The following is a 22,658-nucleotide window of genomic DNA, read 5'->3' as shown; positions in this document are numbered from 1 at the left end:
AACTTGAGAAAGACCCCAGTTCAGCAACACAATTAGACCCAACCAAATTGTGAGAAAATAAAACATGAAATGTTGAAACGTAGTTTTTTTAAATATATATTTTCATTCCAATGCCATTTGTCCCAGTAGCAGAATACCTGACCACTGACTGACCCTAACTTAAGGAAAGCTTTGACTATGTACAGACTCAGTGAGCATAGCCTTGCTATTGAGAAAGGCCGCCGTAGGCAGACCTGGCTCTCAAGAGAAGACAGGCTATGTGCTCACTGCCCACAAAATGAGGTGGAAACTAAGCTGCACTTCCTAACCTCCTGCCCAATGTATGACCATATTAGAGAGACATATTTCCCTCAGATTACACAGATCCATAAAGAATTCAAAAACAAATCCAATTTTAATAAACTCCCATATCTACTGGGTGAAATACCACAGTGTGCCATCACAGCAGCAAGATTTGTGACCTGTTGCCACGAGAAAAGGTCAACCAGTGAAGGACACCATTATAAATAGGTTGTATTTACATTTAGTCATTTTTAACTATTTGCACATCGTTACAACACTGTATATATACACACACGTTACAACACTGTATATACACACACATCGTTACAACACTGTATATAGACATAATATGACATTTGAAATATATATATATATTCTTATATATATATATATGTCTTTATTCTTTTAGAACTTCTGCGAGTGTAATGTTTACTGTTCATTTTGTATTGTATATTAATTTCATTTGCTTTGGCAATGTTAACATATCTTTCCCATGCCAATAAAGCCCCTGGAATGGACATTGACAGACAAAGAGAGCGAGATAGCGAGAGATAGAGGTGAGTCAGGAAAGGGAGCTGAACTGTAAAATGGGTATTGCCATCCTGCATGCAGACAGACCAACGTAATGGATCAGAGACGGAACAAGACCAGACTAGTGGATCTAAGTGTTCTTACCCAGGCCGTGGCCGCCGATTGACACTGAGAAGGAGAAGGGTGGAAGCAGGGGAGCGAAACGGTGACAAAACAATGAGAGTCAGGGTGAGAGGCAACTACTGGTGCTTCAAATGGACGGATGAAAACAAAATGTGATGAGGAGTGAAGCAGGGTGGAGGAGGATGTGTGGGGTGAAGGGACAGTTCAAACCATCACACAATACCATACCAAAAACACTGTGTGTGTGTCTGTTACCTGTGACAGTACATTTACTGGCGTCTCCAGTAGGTAGAGCCCTGATACGGTAGGGGGAATAAGGGATCTCGTCCCCGCCATACTTTATCAGGATGGTGTAACGACCAGTCATGTCAGGTACATACGACACCAGGTAAGTCCCGTCCTGGTTGTCACGGATACTGGCCTTCTTCGGCTTCCCCTCGGGGTCCTGGACACAGTCACCATGCAAACAGACCGTCAGATGACGTAACCAATGGAGACAGTCAAACTGATGATGTCACCATGGAAGTGACAGGCCCACTAGTGACTAGCTGGCCCGTGACGCTGGTAATGCCACCTCCTAGAAGCATGCATCCAATGCCTGGTTAGCTTACTCCTGCTGTTAAATAACACCACCCAGACGGGCCACCCAGACATAGTGGGAGTAGACGGATTGGTCTGTTAACAGGACTCAGTGATCTGCAGACAAGCTATGGACCATGCAGACAGGCTATGTACCCCTTAACATAGCTGATTGGTTTGTTAACTGAACTCACAGTGATCTGTACGGCGAGCAGCCCCTCTCCTGCATCCTTGGCGTCGATGGTGAACTCGACAGGCAGAGAGGCGGGAACTCCGGTGGTGTTAAGACCGGGGCCACTGGCGCGCACCTTGCTGGCATCATGGGTAGGCAACACTTTCACCTTGTAGGGACTGGAGAGTAGCAGAACTGTGTGAAGTCCCTCCATTTCACACAGAGATGTGTAGTGTGTATGAATGTGTAGTCTGACTGGTTTCAGGAAACTAGGCGCATGTCACTACTTCACAGGAGAGGTGTTTGAAGAAACAAATGGAGCAAAATGCGTTTTTTTTGGGGCTAAAATGAGATGCAGCGAAAAACAAAATGGAGTTAAATGGTTCCAGCCTGCCGTGAAGCGTTGATCCAAGTATATGGTAAGAGTCGAGCTACATTTTCAAGATAAGTTTCTAATTGTGTCAGGAAGTTGTTTTTATTTGCTATGTTAAAGCATACTGTTAGTTAGCAGATGTGTGTAGTAATATTATTCTAATCAGAAATGTATATTTATAGCCTAATGTGAGCTAGCTAACATTGAACAGAGTTGGTTAGCTTTAGCTACAAGCAGATTCATACGAGAGCTATGATGCTTGTATTGGAATTAGTTGGGATTATGCCGGTTCATTGTTTAGCTAGCTAGATGTCTAAACAGACTCCATGTCGGCTGCATTACTACATGACCAAATTAGCCAGGTGTGTCTGGGGGTGATTACAGCCATCTATTGTATTTCATGAACAGGTCTAGACAATAGTGACAAATCAATTTAGACCAGCGACTCTGGGTAACGTAGAGACTCTGGGTAACGTAGAGACTCTGGGTAACGTAGAGACATCCAATAAATATATCTATTCACTGTACTGTTTACACCTATATCCTGTGCATGTGACAAGAACTTTGCAGGAGTGTGTGTGCATTACCTGCGTGTGTGTGTGTGTGCATTACCTGCGTGTGTGTGTGTGTGTGTGTGTTACCTGCGTGGGATCTCTTGGTCAGCATACAGTACGTTGATAGAGTAAGGTCCCTCTCTGGTCGGGATGTAGTTCACGGTGTGAGTCTGGTCTCCATTATCCACTAACTCTGCTGGCTCCACTACACCTACACACCACACAGAGAAATGAGAGTTGGACACAGGAACCAAAAGTTCTAGAATCAAATAAAGGGCTGGCACACACCTTTGGGTCCCTGTACTCTGACTTGTAGAGGGGCGACTCCTGCTTTAGAGGCGTCCACTGTGAAGGCCTGTGGAATGTTGGCACGCACGTTGGTTCCAAGCCCCACCCCCTGGCACTTCACCTTAGAACTGTCCACCGTGTCACTGACAGGAACCTGGAATGGACTGCCTAAAGACAGTGCAAGAGATGGGGGAGAAAGAGAGGGTAGACCGGGAGAGAGGTCAGATGTAGGTTTAGTGAATGTTCTACTAGTTCTTTATTATCCCAGATTGGGAAGATCACTAGCTATCCTCACAGATTCTGGAAAAGAGGCCACAGAGCGGGGATCCTTCTGAGAATCCAGAGGCGAGCGAGTAAACTCCCATTGCCTTCCATTCTTCTTGCTAACTTGCAATCATTGGAAAATAAAATTGATGACCTACGATTAAGATGATCCTACCAACGGGACATTAAAAACCTAACATCTTATGTTTCACCGAGACGTGGCTGAACGATGACACAGAATATAGAACTGGCGGGTTTTCCCATGCACCGGCAGAACAGACGTCTGGTAAGACGAGGGGTGGGGGTGTGTTTATTTGTCAATAACAGCTGGTGCGCAATGTCTAATATTAAAGAATTCGAGGTATTGTTTGCCTGAGGTAGAGTAACTTGTGATAAGCTGTAAACCACTATTTGTAGCCGTCTATTTACCACCAAAGCGAAGCTGGCACGAAGGCCACTCAAAACAAACTAATAGGTCATAAGTAAAAAAGAAAAATGCTCACTCAGGAGCGGCGCTCCTAGTGGCCGGGGACTTTAATGCAGGGAAACTTCAATCAGTTTTACCACATTTTTACCAGCATGTCACATGTGCAACGAGAAAAAAAAAAAATCCTAGACCACCTTTACTCCACAGAGATGCATACAAAGAGCCCCCCCCCCCCACACATTTTGCAAATCTGATCATAATGCCAACCTCTTGATTCCTGCTTACAAGCAAAAAGTAAAGTACCAGCGCCGGAAGTACCAGCGACTCGCTCAATACGGAAGTAGTCTGACGATGCGGATGCTACACTACAGGACTGTTTCTCTAACAGATTGGAATATGTTCCGGGATTCATCCAATGCCATTGAGGAATACACCGCCTCAGTCATCGGCTGCGTCAATAAGTGCGTCGTCTCCACAGTGACTGTACGTACATATCACAACCAGAAGCCATGGATTACAGGCAACATCCACATCGAACTAAATGCTAGAGCTGCCGCTTCAAGGAGAAGGAGACTAATCCGGACACTTAAGAAATCCCGCTATGCCCTCAGATGAACCATCAAACAAGAAAAGCGTCAATATAGGATTAAGATTGAATCTTACTACACCAGCTGTGATGCTCGTCGATGTGACAGGGCTAGAAAACTATTACGGACTACAAAGGGAAACCCAGATGCGAGCTGCCCAGTGACGCGAGCCTACCAGATGATATGCCTTTTATTCTTACTTGGAGGAAAGCAACACTGAAGCATGCACGAGAGCACCAGCTGTTCTGGATGACTGAGAAAGCTCTAGGTAGCCGACATGAACAAAACCTTGAAAATAGGTCAACATTCAAAGCCGCTGGGCCAGACGGATTACCAGGACATGTACTCAAAGCATGCGTGGACCAACTGTCTTCACTGACATTTTCAACCTCTCCCTGTTCTGAGTCTAATACCTACATATTTCAAGCAGACACCATAGTCGCTGTGCCCAAAGAAGCGAAGGTAACTTGCCACGTGGCACTCATGTCAGTAGCCATGAAGTGCTTTGAAAGGCTGGTCAATGCTCACATCAACATCCCTGATACCCTAGACCCACTCCAATACGCCCCAACAGATCAACATATGACGCAATCTCAAATCGCACTCCACACGGCCCTTTCTCACCTGTACAAAAGGAACATTGTGAGAATGCAGTTCATTGACTACAGGTCAGCGATCAACACCATAGCGCCCACAAAGCTCATCATTAAGCTAATGACTCTGGGACTACACACCTCCCTCTGCCACTGGATCCTGGACTTCCTGATGGGCCACCCCCAGGTGGTAAGAGTAGGCAACAACACTGGGGCCCCTCAGGGGTGTGTACTTAGTCCCCTCCTGTATTCCCTGTTCACCCATGACTGCATGGCCAAACAACTCCAACACTATCATTAAGTTTGCTGACAACAGTGGTAGGCCTGATCATCGACAATGAGACAACCTCACCCTCAATGTGAGCAAGACTAAGGAGCTGATCATGGACTACAGGAAAAGGAGGGCCGAACAGGCCCCCATTAACATCAACGGGGATGTAGTGGAGCTGGTCAAGAGTTGAAGTTCCTTGGTGTCGACATCACCAACGAACTATCATGGTCCAAACACAGCAAGACAGTCATGAAGAGGGCAATACAAAAACCCTTCCCACTCAGGAGACTGAAAAGATGGCATGGGTCCCCAGATCCTCAAAAGGTTCTACAGCTGCACCGTCAAGAGCATCCTGACTGGTTGCGTCACTGCTTGGTATGTCAACTGCTCTGCATTTGACCACAAGGCGCGACAGAGGGTAGTTTGTACGGCCCAGTACATCAGCTGCCTGCCATCCAGGACCTATATAATAAGCGGTGTCAGGAAATCCCTTGAAATTGTCAGAGACTCCGATCACCAAAGTGTGCTACCGCACGGCAAGCGGTACTGGAGAGCCAACAGCTCCTCAACAGCTTCTACCCCCAAGCAACAAGACTGATGAACAATTCTTAAAAATCACCACCGGACAATTTATATTGACAACCCCCCCACTCCATTTTATACAATGCTGCTACTCGCTGTTTATGATCTGTGCATAGTCACTTCACCCCCACCTACATGTACAGATTACTAGCCTGTACCCCTGCACACCGACTCAGTCGAGGTGCCCCCTGTATGTAGCCTTGTTATTCTTTGTGTTACTTTTTATTTTAGTCTACTTGGTAAATATTTTCTTCTTGAACTGCACTATTTCACGGTGAAGTCTACACTTGTTGTATTCGGTGCATGTGACAAAGTTTGATTTGAGATTGGAAGACAACTAGCTAGCTTCACAATACAAAGTACCAGCGTGTGTGTGTGTGTGTGTCCGTACCAGCGATGGGCTGTCCTCCGTAGGTGATGTTGAGGTTGTACGTTCCAGCCTCGTAGGGAATGTACTCTACGCTGCAGCTGCCATCTTTGTTGTCTGTGCAGGACATCTTAGCCTCGGATGGGCCCTCTACAGCCAGACCCAGACCACCTGTACCCGCACCACTACAGAGAGACAGATCATCATTCTCACCAGGTTTCCTTTTCATACGAGTAAAGTACATGTCTGTTAAAAATATAAATAAAGCTCCAATATGCAAGATGGAATCTTTGTGTAAAATGAGCGATGTGAGAAATGGAGGTGAAAACTCTTGATATAATAACCATCATGGGATTATTCTGGTGATTGTTTCACAAATAAAAATTATTGCTCTTTTGTCCATCATGTCACATGTGCTATACCGGCACTATCTGAGCCAGTCGCAATATAACGCAACATTTGTGACAAAACCAACCAAAATGCGATGGAAACCTACTTAACTTGTATTTTTTTTTTTTTGGTACATGGGAATTCAAACTAAAAAAAAAAACTATCCTCAATGTGGGTTAGTGTGTCTCTCGTACCGGGTTTCCACAGTGAACTTGTTGGCTTTGTTGGTGATGCCACTGTCCAAGCCGGGTCCATGTGCACGTACACGCCCCGGGTCACAACCCTCTGTCACTGCCACGCGGAACGGACTTTTGGGAACTGGGGACTCATCGTATGCCACCTTTACACTGTGGGGACCTGGACAAAGAGTTATCATATAGATCACTTTTACACTGTGGGGACCTGGACATTAAACATACACTACCATTCAAAAGTTTGGGGTCACTTAGAAATGTCCTTCTTTAAGAAAAGCTCATTTTGTCCATTAAAACATCAAATTGATCAGAAATACAGTGTCGACATTGTTAATGTTGTAAATGACTATTGTAGCTGGAAACTGATGATTTTTAATGTAATATCTACATAGGCGTACAGAGGCCCATTATCAGCAACCATCAGTCCTGTGTTCCAATGGCACGTTGGGTTAGCTAATCCAAGTTTAACATTTTAAAAGGCTAATTGATCATTAGAAAACCCTTTTGCAATTATGTTAGCACAGCTGAACATTGTTGTTCTGATTAAAGAAGCAATAAAACTGGCCTTCTTTAGACTAGTTGAGTATCTGGAGCAACAGCATTTGTGGGTTCGCTTACAAGCTCAAAATGGCCAGAAACAAAGACATTTCTTCTGAAACTCGTCAGTCTATTCTTGTTAGCAGTGTACATGATCACTCATTCTGGACAACACACGTCATGGTGTCTGGATACAGAGTGTGGACAGATTGTATACATCATGCTCACTACACTTAATGGCAAGCAGATGGCACTAACTCACCCTCTTCGTAGGGAGTGTACTCTACGTTGTAGGTGCCATCACGGCGGTCGGTGATGACAGCGTCGGTAACGGAGCCAGATGGGTTCTGGATCACGGTCTTGATGTGGTTCCCTCCCGTCTGGTTCAGAGCTCTGGCGTCTACCGTGAAGTCTGTGGTCGCCTCGCGGAACACGCCTAGAACACAGAACACAGGCTATGAACAAATCTATAAACACAGGCTAAGAACACAGAACATGCCTAGAACACAGGCTATGAACACACCTAGAAAGGTTATCAAATTAAAACTATTCATGAAACAATTTAGTGAACTGAAATAGTAAACAAACCCATTTGAAAAACTAAAACCATATCTTTGAATCCAAAACTCACTAAAATAACCATCATGAATTGCGTTTAGTTTTTTTCCCTTAACTTTTGGCAAAAATCTAATGGCCAATGCTTATTTTTTTTCCTTTATGGGGTTTTCAAGCTTCTAAATCTGGCAGGTAAATGCTGCCCGAAGACAGCGACGTTTCAAATCGGCCTAGCTTGAGCATCTATCACAAGCCAACAGGGAAGAAACCCCACTAGGGAGCTAGCCTAGCCAAAGGACACCATACTTTGTCCCTAACTCTAAAACATATATTTTTTTAATGAAAGAAATATTTGTATAAAAAAAAACAAAATCAGGTCTGAAAATAAAACTAAACTTCAAAATAGAAAAACCGAATAGAAATAAAATAAGCATATAAAAACACAAAACTACAACAACCTTGATGCCTAGAACACAGAACACACAGCAAGAACGAACTCTGACCTTTGCCCTCCACTCCCGGTCCGAACACGCGGATTCCACTGGCGTCGACGGCTGGCTCCACTGTGAGGCGGGCGGGGAAGTTGGGTACATCCTGCCCCCCGTAGCGGATGGTGAGGGTGTAGGAGCCGGGGTACAGGGGGATGTAGGTGATGGTGTAGGTTCCGTCTCCGTTATCCTGGATGTGGACCTCTGCCTCTGTCCCGCTGTCACTGATGATCTCTATGGTCAGCTCAGCTGGACCTGCGTTGGTACAGTCCACCACAAACTCCCCAGTCTCTCCCACCTTGGCACGCTCCAACCCTGGGCCAGAACACTTCACCTGACAGGGGAAATATTTTATTGTACTGTGAACACTATGCTGTATTCTGTGCATATGACAAATAAACTTTGATTTGTTTTGATTTTATATTAGAGGTCTAGTCAAATATCAAGTCATCTGAACTAGGGTTAGAGGTAAACGGTTAGAGGTCATGTTTACCTTGGTGGCATCAGTGGGGGGGTAGGCGGTGGGTTTGAAAGGGGATCCTGGGATGGGAGCGCTGTCATAGGTCAGCTCCACCTGGTATGGCCCCGCCTCTCGAGGGATAAACTTTACCTGACTGGTCTCTGGTTTAAGCCCCGGTTCCACCTGAATAATTATATTAGCATTCAATAGAATAATGAGGACACTTATTTGTATAGCACATTTTGTAAATTGTTTGAGCCCAAAGTGTTGAACAATGAACATAGAATAAATAACTATTGAAACAGCGCAAAGCAATCAAGCTCAGTACCTTGCAGGTGACAGGTTTCCCAGAGGGCCCTGTAACCTTAGCTCCCACCTTCCCCTGACCTCCTGCTCCCTTGGACTTCACGGTCACTTCCTGGTCCTTACCCACTGTTATCTCTACAGAGCGAGACAGATACAGGAAGAGAGGATGCTTAGACACTACTACACTTGAACAATGACTAAGTCGCTCAAATCTAATGGCGTAGAGGCCCATTATCAGCAACCATCACTCCTGTGTTCCAATGGCACGTTGTGTTAGCTAATCCAAGTTGATCATTTTACATGGCTAATTGATCATTAGAAAACCCTTTTTCAATTATGTTAGCACAGCTGAAAACTGTTCTGATTGAAGAAGCAATTAAACTGGCCTTCTTTCGACTAGAGTATCTGGACCATCAGCATTTGTGGGTTCGATTACAGGCTCAAAATGACCAGAAACCAATACCTTTCTTTCTGAAACTCATCAGTCAGTATTCTTCTTCTCAGAAATGAAGACTATTCCATGCGAGAAATTGCCAAGAAACTGAAGATCTTGTACAACGCTGTGTACTAATCCATTCACAGAACAGCAAAAACTGTCTCACCAGAATAGAAAGAGTGGGAGACCCTGGTGCACAACTGAGCAAGAGGACAATTATGTTTTAGTGTCTAGTTTGAGTCCTCAACTGGCAGCTTCATTAAATAAACTGACGAGTTTCAGAAGAGTTTTGTTTCTGACCATTTCCTATATCACTATCTATACTACAGTACCATCTACACACTACAGATCCTATATCACCATCTACACACTACAGATCCTATATCACCATCTACACACTACAGATCCTATATCACTATATATACACTACAGATCCTATATCACCATCTACACACTACAGATCCTATATCACTATATATACACTACAGATCCTATATCACCATCTACACACTACAGATCCTATATCACCATCTATACACTACAGATCCTATATCACTACAGATCCTATATCACTATATATATCACTATATATATATCACTACAGATCCTATATCACTATATATATCACTATATATACACTACAGATCCTATATCACTATATATACACTACAGATCCTATATCACCATCTACACACTACAGATCCTATATCACCATCTACACACTACAGATCCTATATCACCATCTACACACTACAGATCCTATATCACTATATATACACTACAGATCCTATATCACTATTTATTTTTTTACCTGTATTTTACCAGGCAAGTCAGTTAAGAACAAATTCTTATTTTCAATGACGGCCTAGGAACAGTGGGTTAACTGCGTGTTCAGGGGCAGAACGACAGATTTTGTACCTTGTCAGCTCGGGGATTTGAACTTGCAACCTTTCGGTTACTAGTCCAATGCTCTAACCACTAGGCTACGCTGCTGCCCCAGTGTATCACTATCTTTACTATATACTGTAGTGGTTCTTGTACATACTGTCTCCCAGTCCATCAACTTGTATCTTGCTGAGGTCGAGGCTTGGAGCCACAGGGATGGAGAAGGGGCTCTTGGGAATAGAATCTCCTCCGTAGGTGACGGCCACTCCCAGAGGCCCCTGCTGGATGGGGGTGTACTTGACCGTGTGAGTGTTGTCATGGTTGTTGATGATCTCAAAGTCCTTAACAGCCTCTCCTTTAGCCGGGCCAGAGAACACAGCGTCCAGCTTGGCTTTACCTGCAGCCTTGGTGTGTACTGTGAAGTGGGTCGGCTTGGTCAACTCCACACCTGGAGGGAGGGGAGGAGGGAGGAAACCAAGAAAGGAATCATAATTGGTATCGTGTATGTGAAGGCTGACTTTAACTTCCTGTCTTTCATAGCTTTTTTGAGTATTTAGCGTGTGTTCGTGTCTCACCACTGCGGTTGAGTCCAGGTCCCTCAGCCTTGACCTTGCTGGCGTCGTGTGACGGGTCAACTTTGATCCTGATGGGAGTCATGGGGATGGTCTGGAACACAGAGAGGTGGTGTCACACATACTATCAAGGAAGAAGTCAGCAACATTAACAGGAGCTGGAGAACTGGAACGCAGAGAGGAAAGAGACATTCCTACCACCATGACAGGTTTGCCACACTACCGTAAACACTCTACCCACCTGGTCAGCAAACAGCACCATGATAGTGTAACTACCAGCGCCTGGCGGGGTGTATTTAACGGTAAACGTGTCGTTGTCGTTTCTGATGATGGCGAAGTCGATGTCTGCCTCCGCCGGTCCCACCACGCCTGGAGAGCACTTTATACCGATACTGATGTCACCTGGGGGGGCACACACACACACACACACTCAGCTGTACAATGACATGGCAAACATACAAGTGGGAGGCACCGGAAGACAGCGGGCCGATTTAGCGTATGCATTAAATATTTTGGGATTCAGATAAGTTCCTATGTGAGAATTGCCAGAATTAATTCTGAGGAATAATGTTTGACATGCTTTTTACAGAGTATTCAGAAAGTAGTCCGACATCTTGACTCCAGATTAATTCAGACCCTGTGACCTGTTAACATGATAGACCTCTTGGTATCATTATATTCCATAGTGTGCTCTTACATATGGAGTACATCTACATTCTGAAACACACATTCACTTAATCAACAAAAATTCTCTCAAAAGTATCCTTTAAACGTTAGTGTGCTGTGATTGGTAAATGACCAATGTCAATTTCTGTTTAAAATGGGTCACATCGTTAAAAGTACCAGAAAGCCCTCTGGAAATTTGACATGTTTGAAGAGTATTTTGTTCCAAACAATATCTAAAATTAGCCAAATCGAAAAGAGTACTTTTGAGATATCCATATTAATAACGTTGAATGAATAAACGTGAAGAGATGTATTTCAGGAAATCAACACTCTCCATATCTGATGCCAAGTGGGTCCACAGCTGTCATCCAGACAGGGTGGCTACTTTAACGAATCTCAAATATATTTTGATTCGTTTAACACTTTTTTGGTTCCTACATGACTCCACATGTGTTATACTATAGTTTTAATGTCTTCACTATTACTATACAAATGTAGAAAATAGTAACAAAATTAAGAAAAACACTTGAATGAGTAGGTGTCCAAACTTTGGACTGGTCCTGTATGAGTTTCTTTTGTCCAGGTGGGAGAGGGCAGTGTGGAGTGCAATAGAGATGGCGTCATGTGTTAATCTGTTGGGGCGCTATGAGACATGGAGTGGGTCCAGGATGACTGTTGATGTCAGCCATGACCAGCCTTTCAAAGCATTTCATGGCTACAGACTTGAGTGCTACTGGTCGGTAGTCATTTAGACAGGTTACCTTGGCGTTCTTGGGCACAGGGACTGTTGGTATTACAGACTGGGTCAGCGAGAGGTTGAAAATGTCAGTGAAGACACTTGCCAGCTGGTCAGCACATGGTCTGAGCACTACTCCCGAGTAGTACAGGGAGCTTCCACATCAGACACCATACGATACCTTCCATGCTCTGAGCCCTACTCCGAGTAGTACAGGGAGCTTCCACATCAGACACCATACGATACCTTCCATGCTCTGAGCCCTACTCCCGAGTAGCACAGGGAGCTTCCACGTCACACCATACGAGTTTATTCCTTTTAAATCCATGAGGAGCGAAAGGTGAAAGACACACTTGGGGAAGAAGGGAATCAGAATTGGGCTGGTGTAGTGTAACAGTCTTACCTTGTCCCGCCTCAGCACAGTCCACAGTGAAGAATGTTGGTTCAAATGCCTTCAGCCCTGTTTTAGCCACACCAGGACCTGACACCTTCACCTTGTTAGGGTGGCAGCCTGCCCCGATAGTCATCTACACATACATGAGAAAACGGTCAGCAAGAGTGTATGTGAAGCTGAAGTCCCCATTCAGCATTTCTTCTGTATGGGTGCTCACCCTGAAGGGACTGTCCGGTATGTTGACCCCGCCCCAGGACGCCATGACGGTGTGTTTGAGGGGTTTCTTGGGGGTGTAACTGCAGGTGTACGTTCCATTACCGTTATCCTTCACCTGAACATCTACTGGGGTTCCCTCACCATCCTAGAGAGAGACAGAGATCATGATATATTTCATATTTTGGAGTTTAGAATGAGATGAATACTTTTGCTCTCACTATCCATCCATAAAGAGGGAATCTGTAATGGGTGGAAGCTGAAAGTCAAAGAGACAGACGACCCTGACAGCACCATGATAACAATCAACCTCTACCAGACTGGGACTGTCATGGTGCAAGGTAACATTAGGCTGTTTGAAACAGACTTTCAGACCAATAAGGAGAGAGCAGAGAGAGAGAGAGAACACCAGTGACATGCCCTCCCACAAGACAAACTCCATCAGCACCACCCTCACCCCTACTCCTCCCACCCAAAAAGGCACATCCAGCACCACCCTCACTCTTACTCCTCCCACCCAAAAAGGCACATCCAGCACCTCTCTTCCCACCATAGTGGAGGACACGCCCCAGGAGGAGCGCGACCCCCTCAGTGCAGAGCAGGCTCAGGCCCTCCTCACCACCATGGCTGCCATGAGGGATGAGTTCACCAGACTGGAGGGGGAGGTGGTTCTGCTGAGGGAGAGCGTGAGCAAACAGCAACCAGACCTTAGAGCTCCTAACCAAGCTGAGGACAGAGCTGGACAGCAACCTTGCAACGCATCTGAAAGAAGTTCAGCGAGAGAGCGAGATGGCTGATCTAACAAAGGAGGTGAGAGATCTCCAAAAAGACAGGCAGAACATTAATAACAATCTGGCCACACTAAGAGAGGACAGGCTGCAGGAGAGAAACAGGACAGGCTGCAGGAGAGAAACAGGACAGAGGACAGGCTGCAGGAGCAGCTAGATCACCACGATCTGGACTGTCTCTATGACCATGTTCACCTGTACAGGGAGACGGTCCCCATCCTTGCCAAGACTCAAGGACGTCGCTTTAAACCGCAGCCCAACCTCTCCACCCCAGAGCTCCACTCAGGAACAGCGGAGCTGAGACAACACCGCAGGCCAGCACCCTGGACCCCCCCAGCCACGACCACAGCACCAACCTCAATGCCCACCACAGACCACCCCAGCCCAGCTTCAGACCCACCCAGACGAGGCCTACCAGCCCCCTACAATGACCCACAGCCCAGCAGGCAGAGCTACGCACAGGCTGTGAGTGGAGCAACTGGCCCAGCCTCCACCAACAAAATGAGTGACATTAAACAAATGCTGAGTGTACTATGCTCACATGATAGGCAGAGGGTCATGGTAAGATGAGCACAAGAACTCCACCATCCTCACTACACCCACCCAAGTGGCATGACAAACTATATCTTAAATTATAAACAAATCACATTTGCATAATAAGAGTTTACGTTAATTGAAAAATCCTATTTTAATAGTTCTTGTTGGATTGTGAGTGTTTGTCTCATTTTGAAGGTAAAGAAGAAAAAACAGAAATCTTTTTACGTTGCATGTTGGAATTTACAAGGCTTGAAGTCCTCTGCTTTTGGGCTAAGGAGCAGAAACCCAGACTTCCTGAAAGACATTGATGATGTTGATATTGTAGTACTACAGGAAACATGGTGCAGAGGTGATGTTTCCACTGGCTGTCCACTAGGTTATAGGGAGAGAATCCTACCATCCACTAAATTAAAGGACTCGGGACAGGGCAGAGACTCAGGACAGGGCAGAGACTCAGGAGGAATGCTAATATGGTATAAATCTGAACTACTTAAATCAATCGAATTGATCAAAACAGGATAATTATTTCTGGTTAAAAACAAGGAGGCTGTATTTACAGATAAAAACATTCTCTGTGCCACATACATTCCCCCCTCAGAGTCCCCCTACTTCAATGAAGAGAGTTTCTCCATTCTAGAGGGGGGAATTAGTCCCTTTCAGGCCCAAGGCAACGTCCTGGTCTGTGGAGACCTGAATGCTAGAACAGCAGAAGAACCAGACACTATTATCAGTCATGGAGATAAACACCTACCAGGAAGCAACAACCTTTCCCTCCCCACAGACCCCCACAGAAACAACTATGACAAAGTGAAAAACAAAAACGGAGTACAGGTCGTGAAGCTCTGTGGAACACTGGGTCTGTACATAGTCAATGGTGGGCTGAGAGGACTCCTATGGTAGGTACACCTACAGCTCATCTCTTGGCAGTAGTACTGTAGACTACTTCCTCACCGACCTCAAGCCAGAGTCTCTCAGAGCCTTCAGTCAGCCCACAGTAAAATCACAGTGCATCTGAGAAGAGCAGAACCCAACCATGAAGCATCACGGCCCAATAAACGACATGGTACTAAACAGGCCTATAGATGCAAACAGTACAGACATCTTTCACTGGCTGCATTTCCTATTACACTGACAAGTACTCAGACCTAAGAGAATGTCTTTCCCAAAATTATCAGGCAATACAAAGAATTTAAAACAAAAGAAATCCAATATTTATTAGGTGAAAATCCAAAATGTGCAGTTTTGGCAGCCAAATATGTGTCCTCCTGCCACAACCTGAGGGACAGCGAGTGAAAAGTGCAATGTAATGTGGATAATATTTCCCATGTGGTTTTGTTTTTCATACCGTGTCATGAGTCTTAGTCAGGATGAGACTGGTTTTCTCCCATTGCTTTAATGTATTATGGTTCTCATTAATATTGTTGCTGGTAATCCCATGTACACTACTACTATTATTGCTGTTGGTCCCACCATTTACTTATGTCAAAATATATAATGTAAGTAATAATGAATTTGCCATGTAGAAAGACAGAAACCCTTAGTATCATTGTTAAACAGGCTGTGCCGCATTCAGTTGGTTTGAACTGTCCTTCAGCGAATACAATGACACCTCACACGTACAGCTATGTACGTTAAATCACCCCCAGTGTGTTAGACACGTACCTGTGCCAGGATGTTGAGGGCAGCATTCCCTCCCAGCTTGGCGTCGACGGTGAACTCAGTGGGTTTCCCCACAGCAAGACCACTGCTCTGTAGGCCTGGACCATACGCCTTCACCTGGACACAGCAAAGAGAGCGCATCAAACAGGTTAGCAACTGGAGGGTTGCCGGTTCAAAACCCGGCTTAGACAGAAAGCCACACCGGGGCCCACCCCTGGGGAGCCACCCCACAGGGAGCCACACCGGGGCCCACCCCTGGGGAGCCACACCGGGGCCCACCCCTGGGGAGCCACCCCACAGGGAGCCACACCGGGGCCCACCCCTGGGGAGCCACACCGGGGCCCACCCCTGGGGAGCCACCCCACAGGGAGCCACACCGGGGCCCACCCATGGGGAGCCACACCGGGGCCCACCCCGTTTCAACCTTAAGATAATAAAGTCCTCTTCACTGCGTTAAGAATTTTTTTTAACATTACAATACATTCAGATTTCACACTGTGCCCTCAGGCCCCTACTCCACCACTACCACATATCTGGGGACTGGTATGTGTTAAGATAAAGTCCTCATCATATTCTTAAAGTTGAAACATGGTGGGCCCCGGTGTGGTGGGCCCCGGGGGGCTCCCCAGGGTGGACTTTTATCTTAACACACATACCCAGTCCCCAGGTCCAGAACAGACTATGGGAGGAGCACAGTACTACATAGAGCCATGACTACATGGAACTCCATTCCACAGTACCACATAGAGCCATGACTACATGGAACTCCATTCCACAGTACTACATAGAGCCATGACTACATGGAACTCCATTCCACAGCACTACATAGAGCCATGACTACATGGAACTCTATTCCACAGTACTACATAGAGCCATGACTACATGGAACTCTATTCCACAGTACTACATGGAGCCATGACTACATGGAACTCCATTCCACAGTACTACACAGAGCCATGACTACATGGAACTCTATTCCACAGTACTACATAGAGCCATGACTACATGGAACTCTATTCCACATCAGGTATCTGATGCAGCAGTAGAATCAGATTTAAAAAACAGATAAAATACACCTGATGGAACAGCGGGGACTGTGAAGCAAACAGGCACAGAGACAATAACATACGAAATATACACAGATTTAGCACTGTAGATATGTGGTAGTGATGGAGTAGGGGCCTGAGGGCACACAGTGTGTTGTGAAATCTGTGAATGTAATTGTAATGTTTTTAAAATTGTACAAATTGTAGCTGCTGCCTTGGCAGGAACTAATGGGGATCCATAATAAATATAAATACCTTAGTAGTCCTTGTTTAGAGCAGTGATTTAACATACCTTATCAGGGTAGTAGTCCTTGTTCGGAGCAGCAGTGATTTCAGCCATGAAGGGAGAGTGCTGGATGTCCTCGTTGTTACAGAGCACATGCACCGCATACTCTCCTGCTTCCATTGGCCAGTACCGCACGTCACATGACCCGTCGCCCTTATCATCACACTCGATCTTCGCCTGGGACGGACCCTCCACGGAGAAACCTGGACACAGACCTTCTGATGAGGACACGCAGATTCTGTGTGTGTGTGGACGTGTTTACCTATTCTAATGGAGACCAGAAGTCCACACAAGAATAGTAAACTTACACAAATTTGACCGACTGGGGACATTGTTAGTCCCCACAAGGTCAAATCCTATTTATTGGGGGTTTAGGGTTAAGGTTAGAATTACGTTAACGGTTAGTAGCTGGAGGTCGACCGATTAATCAGGACCAATTTCAAGTTTTCATAAGCGGTAATCGGCATTTCTGGACGCCGATTACATTGCACTTCACGGGGAGACTGCATGGCAGGCTGACCACCTGTTACGTGAGTGCAGCAAGGAGCCAAGGTAAGTTGCTAGCTAGCATTAAACTTAAACAAACAATCCATCTTCACAATCACTTGTTGATGATATTACTAGGTTAACTAGCTTGTCCTGCGTTGCATATAATCAATGCGGTGCCTGTTAATTTCTCATCGAATCACAGCCTACGTCGCCAAACGGGGGATGATTTAACAAAAGCACAATCGTTGCAGGAATGTACCGAACCATAAACATCAATGCCTTTCTTAAAATCAATACACAGAAGTATATATTTTTAAACCTGCATATTTAGCTAAAAGAAATCCAGGTTAGCAGGCAATATTTACTAGGTGAAATTGTGTCACTTCTCTTGCGTTCATTGCACGCAGAGTCAGGGTATATGCAACAGTTTGGGCCGTCGAACTAATTTGCCATAATTATGACATAACATTGAAGGTTGTGCAATGTAACAGGAATATTTAGACTTATGGATGCCACCCGTTAGATAAAATACGGAACGGTTCCGTATTTCACTGAAAGAATAAACGTTTTGTTTTCTAAATGATAATTTTCAGATTTGACCATAGGCTCGTATTTCTGTCTGTTACTATGTTATAATTAAATCTAGGATTTGATAGAGCAGTCTGACTGAGCGGTGGTAGGCAGCAACAAGCTCGTAAGCAATCAAACATTACTGTGTTTGAAGCATTGCTAAGAGCTGCTGGCATACACAGACCTGTTTATGACTTCAAGCCTATCAACTGCTGAGATTAGGATGGCAATACTAAAGTGCCTATAAGAACATTAATCGTCAAAAGGTATATGAAATACAAGTGGCAGAGAGAAATAGTTGACGAGTCAATTCCTATAATAACGACAACCTAAAACTTCATAACTGGGAAGAATATTGAACCACCAGCTTTCATATGTTCTCATGTTCTGAGTAAGGAACTTAAACATTAGCTTTCTTACATAGCACATATTGCACTTTTACTTTAACACTTTTCACATTATTTAAACCAAATTGAGCAGTATTGTTGTAATTGTCATCATTAAAAATATATTTTTTTTAAATAATCGGCATCGGGTTTTTTTTTGGTCCTCCAACAATCAGTATCATAAATCGGTCGACCTCTATTAGGAGCCATGTTTAATTTTAGGGGTAGGAGCTAGATTTAGGGTTAGGTTTTGGGTTAGGGGTAAGGGAAAATTGGAATTTGAATGGGACTGAATTGTGTCTCCACAAAGTTAGCCGTACAAGAGAGTGTGTGTGTGTGTGTGTGTGTGTACACTTACCCAGTGTTCCCACATTCTCTCCAACAGCTTCGGCCACGAAGTCGGCAGATTTACCCACAATGCCGCTCTCCAGGCCGGGCCCCCATGCTCGCACCTTCTGTGGCCCCGCCTCCAAACCAATCTTCACCTCCAACGGACTGCAACAGGAAGTGATATGTGACAGCATTACACCAGGCCTCTATTCATGACTATTAATTGTTGTTGACACATCACATGTTGCAAAGAGGATCAGTTATTTACCAGAGTTCACCTGCAATGACTTAGTCCTTTTCCCTATTAGACTTGGTTGAATGCACTATGTCACTCTGGTTAATGTAAATGTACCTGCGGGGGATGTGTTGTCCTCCCCAGGTGATGGTTATACTGTATGTCCCGGGGGTGGTGGGGTAGTACTCAAACCCAAACACTCCGTCTCCTAGATCCTTCCTCTTACAGGGCTCCTCCAGACCCTCTGCACACACACACAGGGTCAGTTTGGTCATTAAGAAAATTGAGTCAGAGTGTGTTGACTAAATACATAGGCTGCTGCTGGGAAGTTGACTCACTGGGGCCCTTGATGGTGACTTTGAGTTCTCCAGTCCCAGCTCCTTTAGTGAAGACTCTGAAGTCAGCCGTCTCCTTCACCCTGAGGCCTTTGGGCTGCAGACCACGCCCCTTAGCCCGAACCAGGCTGGGGTTACACGCTGGGGGAGGGAGGAGGGTTAGAGGTGAACACAGTCTATAGTTTGAATGGATGACGTTAACCCCCAGGGGAACTGCTAAATAAGGACCGGCTGAGTCACATGCAGGTGTGTGTGTGTGTGTGTGTGTGTGTGTGTGTGTAGACACTGGGTCAGTCTGGGTTTGGAGGTTTAGAGAGAGATGACACCAGTCTATGAAAAAGGATGAGTCACAATGAATAGTATGAGACACACACCGAGTCTAGCACCCAAGAGAGATCCCAGGAAGTGACAGGACAGTAGAAGGAAGAAGCTGTTCCAGAGAGAGAAGAGATACCAGCTCCCTCCATCCTTCCATAGAGAGAGAGAAGCAGTTAGAATATAAAAGTAGTGACAAACAGAATAACAGAGCAAGAAACAGAACCAGAATAACAGAACAAGAAACCGAACCAGAACAACAAAGCAAGAAACAGAACAGCAGAAACAGAACCAGAATAACAGAACCAGACAAAGTAAAGTCAGCCACTCAGCCTCATTTCCCTCAGTCTGTCTCACCCTCTCCTATGTTAACAGTGAAGGGGCTCTTGCTGATCTGTCCCCCGGCGAAGGTAACGTAGATGGTGTGGGCCCCCTCCAGGGTGGGTTTGTAGGTGCAGCGGTACGAACTGTTGCCCTTATCCTCTATCTGACACACCACCACGTCCTTCTTACCCGCTGGGTCCATGATCACCACCTCCACCTCTCCCACACCAGCACCTGGAGACAGGGGCAGCTTAGCATCATACCAATAGACTGCGTCCTCCGTAATTATGGGACTGAGAAGCACTATTTTTGGCCCAATACGCAAAAAACAATGGGGTTAAAATACAGACTTTCAGCTTTCATTTAATGCCACATGTCATACATATCGGGTGAACCATTTAGGAATTACAGCACTTCTCGTACATAGTCCCCCACTTCAGGGAGCAAAAGTATTGAGACAAATTCACTTGTGTGTATTAAAGTAGTAATGTATTGTCTCATTTAATTTTATTTAACTCGGCAAGTCAGTTAAGAACTAATTCTTATTTACAATGATGGCCTAGGAGCAATGGGTTAACTGCCTTGTTTTAGGGATAGAACGACAGGTGTACCTAGTCAGCTCGGGGATTCGATCTAGCAACCTTTCGGTTACTGGCCCAACGCACTAACCACTAGACTAGTCATTTTTAATTGCAAATAAGAATAGAATATATCAAAACGACTTCTACATGAATGTGGATGCTACCAACATTATGGATTGTCTTGAATGAATCAGGACTAATGAGAAAGTTTGACACACAAATATACTTCCAAGACATGCTAACCTCTCACCATTACAATAACAGGGGAGGTTAGCATTTTATATCATACCCCCAAGACATGCTAACCTCTCCCCATTACAATAACAGGGGAGGTTAGCATTTTATAGCATACCTCCAAGACATGCTAACCTCTCACCATTACAATAACAGGGAAGGTATTTGTGCATTTAAAAACCCCTTTTTTTAAACCACAACAAAAATACAGTCGTCCTTCCTAACGGAGCTGCCTGAGAGAATGGAAACTGCTCAGGGATGTCAGAAAGAGACCCATGGTGATTTTAAAATGGCTGTGAAGAGAGAACAGAGTGTACCTGCGGTGTAGACATCAAAGTATGTGGTCTTATTGGCGATGTTCCCGGCAGGTTCTAGTCCAGGTCCCTGGGCTGTAGCTTTACTGCTGTCTCCCTGAGCCATCCCCACTTCCACCTCATAAGGAGACTTATTGATGTGTAGCCCCGCAAACAGCACCGTCACCTGGTAAAACACAGTTACCAAACAGCACCGTCACCTAGTGAGTTACCAAACAGCACCGTCACCTAGTGAGTTACCAAACAGCACCGTCACCTAGTGAGTTACCAAACAGCACCGTCACCTAGTGAGTTACCAAACAGCACCGTCACCTAGTGAGTTACCAAACAGCACCGTCACCTAGTGAGTTACCAAACAGCACCGTCACCTGGTCAGAAAAACATGTCACCTAACATTACACAAAGCACCATCACCTAGGATTAAGTAGGGTTCGTTTAGGCTTACCTTGTGCATCCCAGTGACTTTGGGAATGTAGTAGACTGAGTAGGTACGATTCTTATCGTTGTTGGCTGTCACCTTGGCCTGACGGGGAGGATAGAGAGAGACACCCGCTAATTATCAAAATCCAGAAGAGACATTACATTTCAACCACCTAAAAGTACGCAATTCCCAAACCTTCCATAAAACCATCACCTGGCTCTCAGGAGAAGACTGGCTGTGTGCACACTGCCTACAAAATGAGGTGGAAACTGAGCTGCACTTCCTAACCTCCTGGCAAATGACTGACCATAGAGACACATTCACCTCAGATTACACAGACCTACAAAGACTTTGAAAACAAATCCCATTGATAAACTTCTACTGGGTGAAACACCACAGCAGTAAGATTTGTGATCTGTTGCCATGAGAACAGGACAACCATGGAAGATTAAGCACCATTGGAAATACATGTATTTATTTTACCTTTTGTACTTTAACTATTTGCACATCATTACAATGCTGTATATAGATATGACATTCGAAATGTTTACTGTTAAAAAACAAAATATTATCTACTTCAAATGCTTAAATGTAATTGAGACACCGAGAGCTATACAGCTATACTTTTTTATTATATTTGAGTTTAATCACAATATTTGTTATATGATTTATTCTGTCTTTCTGGTGGATTAAATTGAAACTGCAACCAACTTTATGTTAAAAAACAGCGATATTTGGGATTTCCTTTAAATAACTGAAAGAGAGGGGTTGTAATCTGAATAAAGGGAAAAAGGCCTTTCTTGAATATCGGGTGAGACAGTCTTACTAATTTGCTATAGAAGTTCAGATTTAACTTTAACTTTTGTATGACTGAAGCCTTTAGTGAGAGGTCTAATATTTTAATTTATGCACCCCAAATTCATTATATAAATAAAGCATTTAAAATTGTGTCTGGCTTGCCACTCCAAATAAAATGTAATTTC

The 22,658-nt window shown here is 44.8% G+C and overlaps 1 protein-coding gene across 1 annotated transcript in view; it reads right to left on the bottom strand.

Moving 5' to 3' along the window:
- LOC135527667 (filamin-A-like) overlaps positions 1-22,658 on the bottom strand; it is a 64,450-nt gene that overhangs the window by 11,435 nt on the left and 30,357 nt on the right. The window contains 23 exon segments of the mRNA XM_064956154.1: positions 1,192-1,381; positions 1,710-1,866; positions 2,702-2,900; positions 2,903-3,070; positions 6,018-6,178; positions 6,578-6,740; positions 7,377-7,550; positions 8,173-8,491; positions 8,651-8,800; positions 8,946-9,058; positions 10,405-10,692; positions 10,820-10,910; positions 11,058-11,218; positions 12,622-12,745; positions 12,830-12,973; positions 15,813-15,926; positions 17,148-17,344; positions 18,945-19,081; positions 19,269-19,395; positions 19,490-19,627; positions 20,159-20,359; positions 21,258-21,420; positions 21,700-21,777. Of these exon segments, the coding sequence (XP_064812226.1) occupies positions 1,192-1,381; positions 1,710-1,866; positions 2,702-2,900; positions 2,903-3,070; positions 6,018-6,178; positions 6,578-6,740; positions 7,377-7,550; positions 8,173-8,491; positions 8,651-8,800; positions 8,946-9,058; positions 10,405-10,692; positions 10,820-10,910; positions 11,058-11,218; positions 12,622-12,745; positions 12,830-12,973; positions 15,813-15,926; positions 17,148-17,344; positions 18,945-19,081; positions 19,269-19,395; positions 19,490-19,627; positions 20,159-20,359; positions 21,258-21,420; positions 21,700-21,777 (3,757 nt within the window).

Source organism: Oncorhynchus masou, chromosome 33, assembly GCF_036934945.1.
Source record: "Oncorhynchus masou masou isolate Uvic2021 chromosome 33, UVic_Omas_1.1, whole genome shotgun sequence".
Taxonomy (NCBI): Eukaryota; Metazoa; Chordata; class Actinopteri; order Salmoniformes; family Salmonidae; genus Oncorhynchus; species Oncorhynchus masou.
The sequence above is the reverse complement of the archived record's forward strand: the minus strand, read 5'-3'. Positions and strand labels throughout refer to the sequence as shown.